General features: G+C 57.0%; 4 protein-coding genes across 4 annotated transcripts; all 4 read left to right on the top strand.

Moving 5' to 3' along the window:
* Positions 1–18: 18 nt before the first annotated feature.
* Positions 19–534, top strand: JKF63_00854 (uncharacterized protein; the record flags this gene model as incomplete). The annotated part of the gene is made up of 1 exon (XM_067896903.1): positions 19–534. One exon carries the CDS (start codon positions 19–21, stop codon positions 532–534), a length of 516 nt encoding a protein of 171 aa, XP_067753060.1.
* Positions 535–1,723: 1,189 nt separating this feature from the next.
* Positions 1,724–6,820, top strand: JKF63_00853 (uncharacterized protein; the record flags this gene model as incomplete). Its single annotated transcript, XM_067896902.1, has 1 exon — positions 1,724–6,820. The coding sequence occupies one exon, from the start codon at positions 1,724–1,726 to the stop codon at positions 6,818–6,820; it is 5,097 nt and encodes a 1,698-aa protein (XP_067753059.1).
* A 729-nt stretch (positions 6,821–7,549) lies between these two features.
* Positions 7,550–9,592, top strand: JKF63_00852 (uncharacterized protein; the record flags this gene model as incomplete). Its single annotated transcript, XM_067896901.1, has 1 exon — positions 7,550–9,592. The coding sequence occupies one exon, from the start codon at positions 7,550–7,552 to the stop codon at positions 9,590–9,592; it is 2,043 nt and encodes a 680-aa protein (XP_067753058.1).
* A 3,364-nt stretch (positions 9,593–12,956) lies between these two features.
* JKF63_00851 (uncharacterized protein) lies at positions 12,957–14,279 on the top strand (the record flags this gene model as incomplete). Its single annotated transcript, XM_067896900.1, has 1 exon — positions 12,957–14,279. One exon carries the CDS (start codon positions 12,957–12,959, stop codon positions 14,277–14,279), a length of 1,323 nt encoding a protein of 440 aa, XP_067753057.1.
* Between the last annotated feature and the right edge of the window lie 15 nt (positions 14,280–14,294).

Below are 14,294 nucleotides of genomic sequence, written 5' to 3'. Positions count from 1 at the left end.
AGCGGGGAAGAAGAAAAAATGAAGCGTTTTTTCAATTCGATTTATGAAACCACAGGAATCATCAACGACCCGGGGCAGCGCAGTATTGCCAGCGGTGTAACGGCTTTAGTGGTGGAAGGACTTCTGGTATTCACGGCTCTAGGGACGTTCGGCGTCGACACATCACCTCTTATCGCCGCCGCGGGCGTCACCGGTGCTACAATCGGTTTTGCGTGCAAAGATTTCGGGGCAAATTTTGTCGCCAGCATCGCCCTTTCCGGCCAGCAAGTGCTGCGCACAGGCAACAAGGTCGCAATCGGCGTGGGTCCCACCAAAGTATCGGGCACCGTTATACACTGGGACACGCGCTACATCTACCTGCGAAACGATGAGAAGGCAGTCGTTTGCGTGCCGAACAATGTCGTTCTGAATTCTATCGTCACGTGGAAAGACCCAAACCCGGGCACTCCATTCACCGCGGAGGCTGCCGCCCTGGCGAAGGATAAGAAAGAGTGGACTACAGCCACCAGCTCCGCAGAGCCACCAAAGTTCTGAAACCAGTCCTACTCGTTCTTCAGGGTCCCCCTTTTCTGTCTACCTAGTATTCTTTTGCCTCCCTCCATTCTGCTCTGGAGAGTGGGGGAAGGGGGCCTGAATGAGCGCACACGCGTACATCCAGGACGTTGTAAACATAGGACACCCTCTACACATCTGTTCATCTTGCTCCAACATGGCCCACTGAAGGAAACAACAAAAATGAGAGAGACCCGCCCTCCCCCCTCGATGCGGCTGATCACCTCGGTCATGGGCCGTGAAAATAAGGCCGGAGTGCCATTGCACTGACCTCTCTCACTTGGCGTTGTGTCTCTCTCGCTGCTCATTTTTTGCTTGCCTCGCCTGCTCTGTCCTCCGTTTCTGGTGCCGAGCGCTTCTTCCTTCCCGCAGCTGCGCAACAAAATTTCACAAACGTACCCGTACTAATGGCATTCTCATCTCTGTGTTAGCCCCACCTCCCTCTTCTCAGAATTCCTACTCCCTCACTGATCCTGAGTGACAAGCGGCGACTCGCAGCGACGCCGACGATGGCATGGAAATTCCTTCCCATAACAAAGAGACGCACAAGACAATGGGGTACACCTTTCCAGATGGAACAAAAAAAAGAGGCTCCACATGAACGTCTTACGCATACAAATCTTGTGAGTTACACCTACCCTCGCCTTTCAGCTCTACCTGAAAAGGCCGCGTCTCCGCACTTCATCTCCCCCCCCCTCCCCTTTCTCCTCTCCCTCTCCCCCCCCCTACACACACCGTTTTCGGGTTTCGCTCTCTCATCTTTACCATGCATTTGGCGAGGCGGTGTTCCCGTGCAGCAAGGGGCCACCGACAGCGTCCACATTGCTTTAGTAGCCTTTCGATACACTACCGTGCAGTCGCAGATCCACTCACTCGGTTCATTCCCCGTTGTAGATAATATTCACAGAATCCCACCCCGCAACCGACCCTAGTGGCGCTTCGCGGTTTCTTCACAATCCACCACCACCCCTCATTCTCTCCGCCCTCCCCTTTCCCCGACCCTTTCTCTTTCTGCTCATTCCATAAGCACAATGTGCACTCAATGGAAGCCACAACCCCTTTGGAACTGATTAACGTGGGCAGAGTCCCCCCGCGCGATGCCGACTTCTCCACACGTACAGCATCTTGTGCAGTCGAGGTGATTCCTGGACTTTTTCTCATCGCGACGATTATGCGAGCAAAGAACCGATGCATTCTCGAGTTGTTGCAGCCGGCGTCCCCGGAAGACTCACCAAAGCGCGCATTTGCCGTGAATATACCAGCGGGGCTCAAGTCTGGCTTTCGGGTTCCGCGAATAATTCAACTCGTCGCCGAGGACGAGGGGGTCATCGAAACTGTCTCCCTGGTACGCGAACAACTCGACGCGGCGGTGGGTATCGCGGTTGCAGAACAAGAGGACAGTGTGGCGGGGATAAGCACCGCAGAGAGGGTATCGCAAAGGTCGATAAACAACATCCACGTGCACTTCTTTATCGGTACGTCCAACGGAACGGTTCTTGTTGGAAACGCGTTGCGCGGCACCATAGTAGCCGTTGCACAGTTCCAGCAGCATCATCGCTTCGATGACGACCGGCGCGGCGCGCTCCTCACCACCACGTCTACGGGCTACACAGGAGAGAACAACGACACCACGGCAACACGCTGGTCAATGAGTGGTCAACGCGCCCCTGCAAACCAGGCAGTGGTGAAGTTTGTGGTGCGCCAGCGGTCCGACGCGCTACTATGGAATCCAACTCTTCCCCTCTCACAAAGGTCTACCGGTGCGCTGTCCAACCAAGGACGTGGTGGAGGAGTTTCTGCAAAAAACAGCACCACACGTGCTTCACCAACAGCCGACTCGAGCATTGAAAGTGTCTATGTCGTACACAGGGGCGGAAAAGTCGTAGAACTCTCACGCCCAGCACTAGATGTGTTCGTACGCACCTCCATCGATCGTCTTGACGGCAATCGCCCGCACCTTATTTTGGAGTGGTCGCCGGATACTTCCACCACTTCCTTTCCAGTCGCCGGGCCTGCCAGCGAGTTTGCGGCTCATGTCAGCTGTGTCTCAATCTTGGCATCGTCGCCGGCCTCCTACTCGTCTGTTGAGAGTCGAACTGCGTCACCAAAGGCGGCGGAGTCAGCGACCTTCTCTATCGGTGATGCGGACCTCTTCAGCGAAATTTCCCGTGGGAAAGCATCGCCGCTACTGTCCCCGCTCGGAGAGCGAAGCGGTTTATCTGGGGTGCTCATTGTCGGTGGCTCAAATCCGTTGTTTTCGGCGTTCCGTGTGGAACCACCACCGCCAGGCTTATCGGCTTCCAATACATTCAAGGCTGTGAAGAACATGGTGACAGGTGTGGCTCGCTCGCTCTGGTTCACTGCCCTGGGCACGCCCAGGGCAGCAGAGTCCCCGCAACATCTCAGCGAAGTCACCGCACCGTGCACGCACAGGTTCCTGCAAGCTGACGCTAAGTGTACTGCACTGCAGGTGGATCCTACGCAACAGTGGGCCGCGCTCGCGGTTGAGTGTGGTGGCCGCATTTATGTGGTGGATGTCCAAAGCGGCCTTGTGGTGGCAGTTTTGAAGGGCTGTCGCGCTGCACAGTTTACGTGGTGGTGGACAGAACTAGCCGGCGGCAGGTCCGCCCTGTTGCTCGTCGTATATCTGCCCTTACGCCACGCGCTCGAGCTCTACACGGCGCGAACCTGGCGACGCCTCGCCGCTCGACACGTGCCAGAGGGTAGTGTGCTCTTGCGATTCTCGGGGGTGCCACGTGAGGTGTTTGATGGAACGCCGGGCGCAGACGGACAAGGCCGACCCACAAGGGGGTTTGACGGCAACGGCAGTGCCCCGCTGCTAATGGACCCCAGCGGGAATGTGTTCCGTATTAGCATTCCGTGGGTGCTGGAAAACCCGCTGGCAAGCTACGCTCGCCTTCGCTTCCTGCGGCCTGCAAAGCCAACCCCAGACGCAGATGTAGGGTCTCTCGACGGTGAAGGCTCTGCTCTGAGCAGGTCGATGCTTCGCGCTTGCCAGACCCCGGACGATTTTCTTGAGCTTGCGCTGAGGCTTCCTTTGCCACACCCACGTGTGCAGGAATTGAACACACCCCAAAGCGGTTGCATTGTCACGGGCGGCGATGAGGTGCGCACCTACCTGGCTCAACTAGCCACTCTGTGCGAGACAGTTCAATGTCGATTCGCGCCGGGGTACGCCGAGATCGCGGTGGCACCGATGCCATGTACACCGCGTGAAATCCTCGATGGCGCGACTACGGCCATGCCACGCGGCGTGACCGCCGCGCAGTGTATTCACTACGTGCAGCTGTATGCGAACTTGGTAGAAAACTACCACCGCCTCCTTTCCTGCAAAGACGTCGCCGCACTTCGCTACTTTGACCCGCAGCAGTGGACCTCAGCCCTAGTGACCCCCGACCTCTGGAAAGCGACGTTCTGTATCACCGCATACCCTGTCGTTGCGGCCTTTGTCAAGTCCATGGACGTGCATGTCACCGCCACCCTTGCGGCACACCCCACCGAACTGAACATCTATAGTAGGCACATGTCTGCGTACCTGCAGCAGAGAATGCGCGGCTCCCCTCATTCCTTCACTGCTGCAGAAGTAGCAAGCGCACACAAGCCGGCACCCCTGCCTTTTTTGGCACCACCGTCTCACTTCATTTCCCTTTCTGCATTCCTGCGCTGCTTTTACGTCGGATCGGCACGACCTACCCTTTTGCGTGACGCTATCGAAAGTGCCGAAGACGCTGATGGTGGCGTCACCATTCTGGGACCCCTCTCTGACCTCGTCTTCGGGGTGTGGGGCGCGGATAGCTTTCTCACGCAGCTTCCCGCACTCCGGGACATTGGCTGTACAGACGGGGATATCGCACACATCACTGTCACGTGGATGGTACGGCAAGCTGGTCGAGACCTTGCCGCGTTGCTTTCCAGCACTACTGTGGGATGTCTCGCTGCCACGCTGCTCAGCTTCTCCGACGAGCACTTTACTGCTGCCCTGGCGCGGGCCCCGATCCCGTTCGTCTCCGTCGCCGGTGAGCTGGCGAAAGGCGCCGCGGTCGATAGCGTGACAGGGTTGCTGTGGTGCTGCGCAGTTCGAATTGTGCTGCGCCGGCCGGCTTCCTCTCCGCAATGCGACCTGCTACTGCGCCGCGTTCGACAACTGCTTCAACTATGGCATAGCCTCTCGAAAGATTCACGCCTACCCAGCACATCCGAGGGAACAGGAGCCGCCCCAGGCGGAATTCGCAGCTGTGTCTCCGATGCCCCAGTGGCCTTGTTTCTACGATTGGGCGGCGTTGAGCCGTCAGGGATGCTAAACGACAAACTGGGCATGGGTGCATGTAACAGCGATAAAATCAAGTCGACCGTGGCAGGAGTGGGTGCCGGCCCTGAGGGCGACATCATGGAGGCATACCTGCAGAAGAACGGCATCACATCCACGCTTCTTGACGACTTCACAATCCCTCGAGCAGACGCAGACGCAGACGCCGCCCGCTTCTTCCCGCGTTTTCTGGCGCTCGTCTCGCTCCTCGGCGAGGAAGGATACGCTTCCGACCCAAGCACTGTTGTTGTCAAGTCGCTACCGTGGATTGACAGGAACCAGTGGGATGCGAAGCGTTTCTGCGACGAGGCGTTGCAGCCTATCGAACAGCTCTGGCAAGAGCTGAGGTCCACCTTCACGAAAGACGGCGCCAATGCGTCATTGCGCAGCGGCAGCGGGAGGGCCGTGTATGAATCGTGCATCATTCTAGTGACTATAAGTGTCCTGGAGCACGTTCTGCGCCCCCTCACCGACGTCTCTTTTTTTTTCTGGGAGACGAATACTGTCCCTGATGGAAACTTTTTCCCAGTCGACGGCACGCCATCTGACCTCATGCTGTCTAGCAGCCGTGCCTCTCGCAATTACCTGAAAAGTGTGCTGCAGCTAGCCGCTCTGCTAGAACACATGTTGCTGCGTGTCGTAGCGCCACTCGAGCACGCTGAGCGGGCTCTTGTTATCGAGCAGGTCCGCCTTGCCTTGGCAGCGGATGACTTGCTGCTGTTCCCGCTTGTGTCGAACTTCTTTCGCCTACGGTTGAGGATTTGGATGCAGGTGCTAGCTCAGACCCCGCGCGCCCCGCTGCGGCGGGCACAGCGAGTGCGGCGGCTGGTGGAATTGATTCTTTTCTTTTCAGAGGTGTCCTCCTCGACGGTGGGCGGTGTGCCGCTGACGCAGCTGCAGTCGCACCTCACCGTCCCGTGGAAAGAACTCCTCTGCGGTTCAAACAGGCGAGCTCAACTTCAGCTCCTCCCTGATGGGGTTTCCGCTGGTGTGACTCCGCTGGCATCGAGGCCGGCAGGCCGCCAAGCCTCCCTGGTGGACCCCCCCTCACAGACCCTTTGTCTCTCAGACCCAGCGCGCTCACCGTACGCGGCGGAGGAAGAGGACACGCATAGTGCCCCGCTGAATGTCAAGGCAGCAGCAACGGTGCTTCGACGGTTTCTGGCCGCGAGTGGTGTGCTGCACGCACAGCATCACGCACGTGCCGCGATTACCGTTGGGCCACCGCCGTGTCTCGGCATTGTCGCCGAGGATACCCGACAAGTCCTGGCACGTCTCGCCCAATGCTTGGGTCTTCAGGAGTCTCACCCAGACATCGCCCATGTGGTAGTCATGGACTATGAGATCAAGCACCTGTTCCCAGTGGCGGCTGTAGAGCAGGAGATGTTACTCTTATCGACCAAGTCAGCCGCGCCGCAAGTGGCGGCAACCGCTCTTCAGTCCTTTTTGGTGCTTATTCTCCACTACGTGACGGCGCGGCATAAAGGATATGGACAGCGTGGCGAGCGCACTGCCTACGATGTGACCTCAGAACAGCTCCGCGGCATGACAAACGCGGTGTCGGGGGAGTTACGCACGTGGCTGGAAGAGTGTGAAAGCGAAATGATAGTGGCGGCGACTTCTGAGAGCGCGGTAAACAGGGACGCAGATGACGACCGAGACCGAAGGTGTTTTACCCCACGTTCTCCGTACATTACGCCGCCCGGATTGGTCTTCTCTGTGCCTGTCTGGGTGACACCGGCAGAGCACCGGGAGATGGGCCGACTTGTGTCGTCCGTTCTCTCGATGAGGAAGGAAAGTCCACCTCGCAAGAATTTCTTCCACCTGCTCTTTACACTTTCTCAGTGGGTATGCGAAGGCCGCCGGCACCTTCCGCCCGCTGCGCAACAGATTGCACGCGAACTTCCCTTGATTGTCGAGAAGTGGGAGAAGCTAATGTGAGGCCGAGAGAATACTGGAGGGGGTGTCGATGCTGTGTAAAGCTCTACCGGTGAGTCGTGGGGTGCTGTGCGAATGGGTATACGAAATCTTTTTTTGCCATGACATTTCCTCCCTCCCTCACCATCGTGATATACCTCGTGTGATGTGTGATGCACGTCTCTGTGTGTGTGTGTGTGTTTCGCTCAAGAGCTCTTGGTCTATTTTAGCCCTGGCTGATACTCTTGGTCTGAGTGGCTCTATCTGCTCTGACGCAAATGTACTCTTTGACTAGAATCGAACGAGTTTGAGCGTGGTGCTTGAATCGCCGAACGACCGCTCAGCCTCACCTGCGAATCCGGCCAAAAGCAAAAAAAAAAGTGTATGAGATCGAATGGAAAGGAGAATGGGGGGGGGGGGCGGTTTATCGCCAAATGAGCACTGAATCCTCTCCTCCTCGTGTGTGGACGGCGGGCTTTTGCGTGCCGAGAATTTTCTTAGCCCGAGGGGGTAGGAGTGCTGCGTTGAGGCCAATCACAGATCTACAGAAAGTGAAGAGCCAATTAGCTTTTCTAATATTCGTACTTGCAGCTGAACCCTATCGTCTACTTTCTCTTTCTTTTCCGGGGGGTGCACTTAGTCCCTCGTCCTCCTCCTGTTCTTGTATTGCTCCCGTAATTCCACCCGCGCTGACATGAAAGCGCATTCGTAGTGGCCCCACCACTCCACATCACCCACCCTCTCTCGAGTAGAATGAATGTTGATCAACTGGCGAATTTTCTCGCCAGGGTGGCCAGTCAGCACAGCGTGCGCGAGGAAAGCATTGGCGCAACGCGCCGAATTGTGGAGCTCTACCGCCACGACGCAACGGATGGCATCCCTCTTTCACTCCCCATCGTCTCGCTGAAAACACTTTACACCGACTTTGAGGTGCGTGAGCTGCCTGCCTTTTACGGCAATGGCGCCCCCCTCGTGCTCGAGTTGGACTGCACCGTCGCAGCGAAGAGTGAAGATGCTTCAGCACAGGACGGAATCTCCGTTAGTTCACCAAAGCGCTCTCGTGAGGAACAGGAGGTCGGTGGTGGAGCAACAGGCACGCTAAAGGCTGTCGAAACAAATTCTTCTGCAGCGTCCAGCACCGTTGCAAAGCTGATCGGTCCCCTCATCAGCGCTGAGGACCTTTCTCATCTACTTATCGGACTCGCCGATGCGGCCAAGTCGATCGCGCTGCCTAGCGTCACCGACAAGGAAAAGCGTGCCGAATTGCACAAAGCCATCAAGGCGTGTTTGGGGAGTACGCACGTGAGCAACACGGTCGATGGAGTGGTGACCATCATCAAGGCGAACGCAGCGGATCGCCGTGAGGAACGTCGCCGCTCCCGCACCAATTCCACAGTGCAAAAGTACCACCACTTCACCCTTTATAAGGAGAACATAGACAGCAATCAGGCGCTGCGCATGCTCGCCCATCACCTGAAGCTCTCCTCGCGACAGCTGCAGTTCTGCGGCACCAAGGACAAGCGGGCCGTCACACTGCAACGCGTCGCTATACGCGAAACCACAGTGGAACGGATCCAGACGGTCAATAGTCGTACCTTCGGGGCGCACAATGTGATCAAGGTGTGTGGTTTCACTGAGGAAGACCACGGGCTGCGCCTCGGAGACACCCTCGGGAACCAGTTCCGTATTGTTCTTCGTGTCTTCCCCACCCCGCGGTCAGCCACTGAAAGCGGCACTTCGATGTGCCAAACGCTTTCAGCTGAGCATCTGCACGACGTAGAGCGCATCGTGCGAGACGTCGGGGTAATCAACTACTTTGGTCCACAGCGCTTCGGCACGACGGACGTGCTGACCAGCGACGTCGGTATTCAGTTTCTGAAAGGGCGCCTACGCGAGGGTCTCCGTTTGATGCTTCTGTCGAAATCGTGCATGGTGCCGGAGATGCAACGAATAGTGAAGCTTTTTGACGCGAGCGATTACACAGCAGCGCTGCAGGCCACGCCGTATTACTGCTATCAGGAGCGCGACCTCCTCAAGCATCTGTCGACGAACCCAAACGACTACCTCGGCTCGCTGCAGGCCATCGCACGTACCATGGCAATGATGTATTTTCACGCCGTTCAAAGTCTTGTGTGGAACCGCCTGGCCTCGTCGCGGTTATCGTCCGCAAGCCGAATGCGACCCGAAGTGGGTGATCTGGTGCTTGAGCTCACGTACCTAGCGCGACTGGCAGGCAAGGACCCGCAGCCGAGAGAGATTCCTGAAGGCACCAAACTGCCAGCTACTCGTCGCCTCGAGAACGAAGACGATTGCAAGTATTTTGGTCTGGTAGACGTCATGCTGCCAGTCCCAGGCCCCGATCCAGATCTCTCATACCCCTCCTCCCGGGGCTGCACGCGCGACGACTACGATGCCGTTCTCGCGGAATTGGGTATAAACTTCTCGTCTAAAGAGGCGCTCGCACTGAAGAAGGTGTTTCACTTCCACGGAACATACCGTGCGCTGGGAGTGCAACCAAAAGACTTCACCCTGCGTGTGGAAACGGTGCCATCGTGGCGAACCCCTGTGCTGAAGTCCGATTGGGAGAAGCACCGCGACGCGGTGGGTATCGTGGCGCCGGCGCTGCACCCCGTCAACCAAACGGCATCGGTGACGGAACCGGCTGGGCCCGTGCAGGCGGTGGTGGCCGTTTTCTCACTTCCACCCGGCAGCTATGCGACGAGCGTGCTTAGAGAATTTTGCATTCCCGTCACGGAGAGCTTCCAAGAAAAAGACTCGGGTGCTGAGGATGGGTAGCGGAGGCGTGAGGGGTGATGGTTGTCGGTGCCGAACCATGTTGTTTTGTTTTTCTCCGGGACAACATTCCCCTGGTTCCTCTGCTGCTGCTGCCCCCCCCTCCCCGTCGTCGGCTCTTCCAAATTACGGATGGCGCTTAATGAGATAACTCGTGTAAGTAACGACAACAGAGGTCTAGCGCTGCCGCATGCTTTTTTTTTTTGCTGCCCCTGCGTATCTGGAGCATCGCCGACTTCGCGTGTAAAGAGACGTTTACATGGTCGGAAAACGAATAGAACCCCCGCGCTCGCCGAATGAGGTGATCTGCTTTGTATCACCGCTTTTCCTCCTTGCGATGTACCCCCTTCGGTTGAGTACCTCAACCGCTCCGCTTCTCCCATCGGCTCGCAAGACGCACATCTACGTTTTACCCCCATCAGCATTCTATGAAAGAGAACAAAAATAAAAAGCTCTTGCTTTCCGAATCGCGTTTACTTGTTTTTTTTTCCTTTTTTCCCCTCACCCTCGTCATTCCACCTCACATTTTCACTGACCAAAAACACCCCACCAGACCTGAGCAGTGGATGTCACATCGAGTCTCCCCTCGTCCTTCTTCCCCTTCAAAAAAAAAAAAAATCACCCAATCAGGTCGCGTAGTCGTGTGCCTGTAAGGTGTGTGTGACGGATCCCTATTAGTGCCTCGGGAGGTGCATCGGGCTCACAACACGGACGTCGAGGAGGAAAGTCCCTTTCACGGACTGCGGATATCCTAACAGCGGTATAGTCCACCCCTGACGCGCCTTTTCCATCTCTTATGCGTGTCCCTTCTGTGAGAAATAGCGGTCTTTTTTTTTCACTTCGCAGAAAAAGGGCAGCGCACGCTCCGGCGACTGGGCATATGCGACACGAAGGGGGCTTCTTCGCAGCAGTGCTAGCCGTTGCAGGGGGTCTGGAGTTCCCGCGCAACGAGCCGCTTGGATGCGTCGATATTTAGACCCCCTCTTTGTCTGCTTAAAAGTGCACTAAATTGCGGTCAATGGCCTCGCGGTGTACCGTGAAGAAGAGGGCGACTCCCGCGCCCATGACGCTCGTGAGCACGAGCCGCGAAGCCACCCCGAGGACGCTCGAAACCGTGCTTTTGCACTGCATGCGCTACAGTCAAGGGCTGACTCGAGTGTAGCAGCGACAAATTTGCCACTGTAATGGATACAAGCGCCGGTGCTCCTATTCGCAGGTCGCTGGTGGGGGTTGTTAAGGGCCTCCCGCGATTCCAGAGGGGGGTCCACCGAGTCCGGCTTATGGTTCGATTCTCTACGTGGACGGCCCTCACGGCCCAGGAGTACATGAACCCTCTCGGCACTGGTACGCAACGTCGTCAAACAATCACGAAGGCCCTCAGAGGTCAACAGCACGATTAAGGCCGGCTCCTTCCCGGTGAAACTGTGTATTTACCACGTCCACATTGGACCCGTGACCTATGGAGTAACGCGAAGCCTACGAGGACTCTGGAGCGCCAGACCTGTAGAAGGATCTTGAGGTCACAAATGCGTTCAGCATATTTGGGGCCGAGATGACAGAGCCGTTTGGAATTGCATTCTTAAGTGGTGGAAAGGTGTGCTCGGGTAAACAGCAACTGGGCGCCAGGGATTCTCAGCACGGGACGCATAAAGGAGAGGGGGGGGTGCGCAGACGGCGTGAATCGACCTGGGTTTGGAGATATCCAGCACTGTTCGCCAGCCCGAGGGGGAAGCGGGACGCGCTTCCTTTTCCCTCTGTAGGTAGTCTCGCTCGAAGTCGCCGATGACCACAGGTGATGTGGATGTGGTCGTGTATCCCTTTTGACTATCGTGCTTGCGGAACTGACGTCCTACCTCGGATGCTGTTTGTCTAACGGAGGCGGCCAGTCGCACTAGCGGGTTTTCCCTTCACCCCCCCCCCCTCCTCCTCTCCGCCTCCTCTATACGGTTGCGCTGTCCTCCACCCGCTCATTTGTGAGTGCGTGTGAGCACACATAGGCCCAGACAAAAAAATCTTATACTCGCCTTGTTTCGCAAGAAGCAAGCAAACCCAGAAGATATGCGCAGAAATACACCCCGCCCCTGTGCCAATCTGAATATGTAGGCTGACCATTGGCGTGTGATATCTTCGCACATCGTGATGCATCGCGGATGCCCGTGACGGAAGCAGTAACCCTCCGTTGAAAGCGTTCAGTTTGCGGCGGCTTGGATTATTTGGGGATTATCTGGCCCACTGCCTGTCTGCTCGCTCACCTCCTAGAGCCCCCTTTTTGTACTCTATTGCCCTCCACTCCCCATAGCTTTCCGCGACCCTTTCTCGGTTGTAAAGCTACCCCCTTGCCCTCCCCTTTCCCCCTGACAAAAAAAAAAAGGGGTGGTGCACAAGCCATCGACCTGGCTTAGTGAGCCTGTGGCATCACCGATACATGCAAGCATATCATCGCCACATTGACTGGTCTTCCCTCGGCGAGCTTCGTGCGGTTGCACATCTGTGTGCCCCTTAGTCCGGCGCATCCGAGTTGCATCAAACCATCACGGCCTTGAATCAACCTCTGCCGGGGGTTGTCTTTTATGCGCTTTTTCCCCTTGCAATACGTTCAGAGTGGCCATGTAGACAATCTTGAGCAAGTCGCCCTCCTCCAAGCTCGTTGTCTTCTTTTTTCCTTCCCACAGCCTTCGTCTGCGTTTTGTTGGCCCCCTTTTCTGCCCTCGCAGGGCCTCAACTGTCCACAGGAAGGCGCCTCCCCTTTGTCATTATCATGTACATGGATATTCTTGAACAAGAGGTAGAGGCCCTCAGCGCAGAGGTGATGCGTCTACGCCTCATGGTGCACCGTGTGACTCAAGTTATGGAGGCACCTATGCCCGGGCATCATCAATATCGAAGTCACGTAGACCCCTCGCCCACGGCATCGCCTCCCACAGCCCCTAACACTGACACTACCGCAAATTTACAGGACACCGTCGATTCCTTCAAGCAGATACTACCGTTGGTGCAGCTGCTGCTGGCGCAGCAGCAGCACCAACTGCAACGCGGTGATGCTAGTGTTTCCCATAGCCAACGAAAACGGCATACGTCACGCCATCAACGCGAAAATCGCCGCTCAGTCTCTCCCGGCAGTCGTAGCTCATGGAATTCTCGACGGAGCTCCAGTGTCACGTCATACAAGTGTCAGTCGCACGGCTCCTCTGAATCCTCTTCCAGCGTAGCGTCTTCGCACAGTCACCGCAACACGTCGAGGAAAGGTGCATCCCCAAAGACAGCGAAGCCGAAGCGCCGACCCCCTTCAATTTCAAGAAGCCCCCCCATCTCTGAGAAGCCGCAGAGGAAGGAGAGTGGCCAAACAAAGTGTATTCGGTCTGGAACGATGGAAAGCTCTGGTCAAACGCCCCCCACGAGTCTGCGCCGTACGAACGCAGCCCGCGTCCACGAAACGTCGACCCACGAGAACTCCTCAGCGAGGATCGAAGGGACGCAGGCTACCATACCGACCTCTGTAGTCGACCTCCTGCGCGCTCAGCACCACGATGATGATGCAGACAACCAGGAGAGCTCATCGGGTAGCAGCAATGCGATGCCCATGACCAGGTCGCAGACCCGGGCTAAAGAAGCCGTGCCCTCGGTTTGCGCGCAGGAGCGCAAGAATGTCGCGGATGCCTCCACAGTCGACAATGCCCAAAAGAAAGGTGCATCAACGGATTCGGCCCTGGACTCCTGGCAGTTGCGCCATTCCACCAGCACCACCCGTAGTGAACAGGACAGGTACAATTACAGCGCCCTGCCACCGGTTGGCGATTCCCCTACCTCGAGGCATATGGCGCAAAACACAACAGCAGAAACAAAGGCAGCCCAAGCGACCCGAACGCCCTCTGAGGCACCGCGAAACAAACTCTCTTCCTTTCACCTCAGTCGAAAGCAGATGCCTGTTCAAACGACTGCACTGGTGCATCCGTCAACTTCGAGCAGCAGCTCTTCTGAAGGCGCTCCGGAAGATGCGGCAAAGCCGCAGAACACTGTGAAAGCAACCACCCTGACCCCCTTCAGTGCGGGCGTAATCCTCGGGGTCCGCCAACCCATCAGCGTACAGGCTCTGACTAACCCCTCCCTCTCTGCTGCGACCCCAGCCAGCGTGTATGGCCCGGGGAGCGGTCCTATTGCCGCGACGATGCCAAGTCGAGGGGGTCTCGCGGATCGGGTATCGCCCTCACGTGCAGTCGACTCCGACGCCAGCGAGTCTACATCATCCTCAAATGACAATGCTGACCTCCGCCACCCACCGCCACACCAGACTGCTGAGACGCACCACCTTGACTCGAGCTTTCACAACTACTTTGATAGAGCGTTATCGAGGCCCCCATCGCAGGATGCCAGATCCTACCCCTCGCAGCCTCTCTTCCTAGACCCCTCCGCGTCGCGGAGTCAGGATGCGTGCAGTTCATCTGCGTTCTCCCTCCGGTATTCCACTCACCGCTCACCACGACAGCAGGACATGGAAGCCTCCCCACTTCCTTCGCAGCTGCTGTCACACTCTCGAAAAACACGCAAATTAGCGCAGAACGTCTCTATCACGCCCTCTTTGGTGGGCCCCCAAGACCCCATCACGGCAGGGGGGTATTACTACGGTTACGACTGCGGCAGCGAAAGTACAAGCCAGCCCAGCATGGTATCCCTCCCGATTGCCGAGGCGTAGAATGCCGTAGCTGCG

This window comes from Porcisia hertigi, chromosome 36, assembly GCF_017918235.1.
Source record: "Porcisia hertigi strain C119 chromosome 36, whole genome shotgun sequence".
NCBI classification, from domain to species: domain Eukaryota; phylum Euglenozoa; class Kinetoplastea; order Trypanosomatida; family Trypanosomatidae; genus Porcisia; species Porcisia hertigi.
Note: the sequence above shows the minus strand (reverse complement) of the source record. Positions and strands in the feature narration are given on the sequence as shown.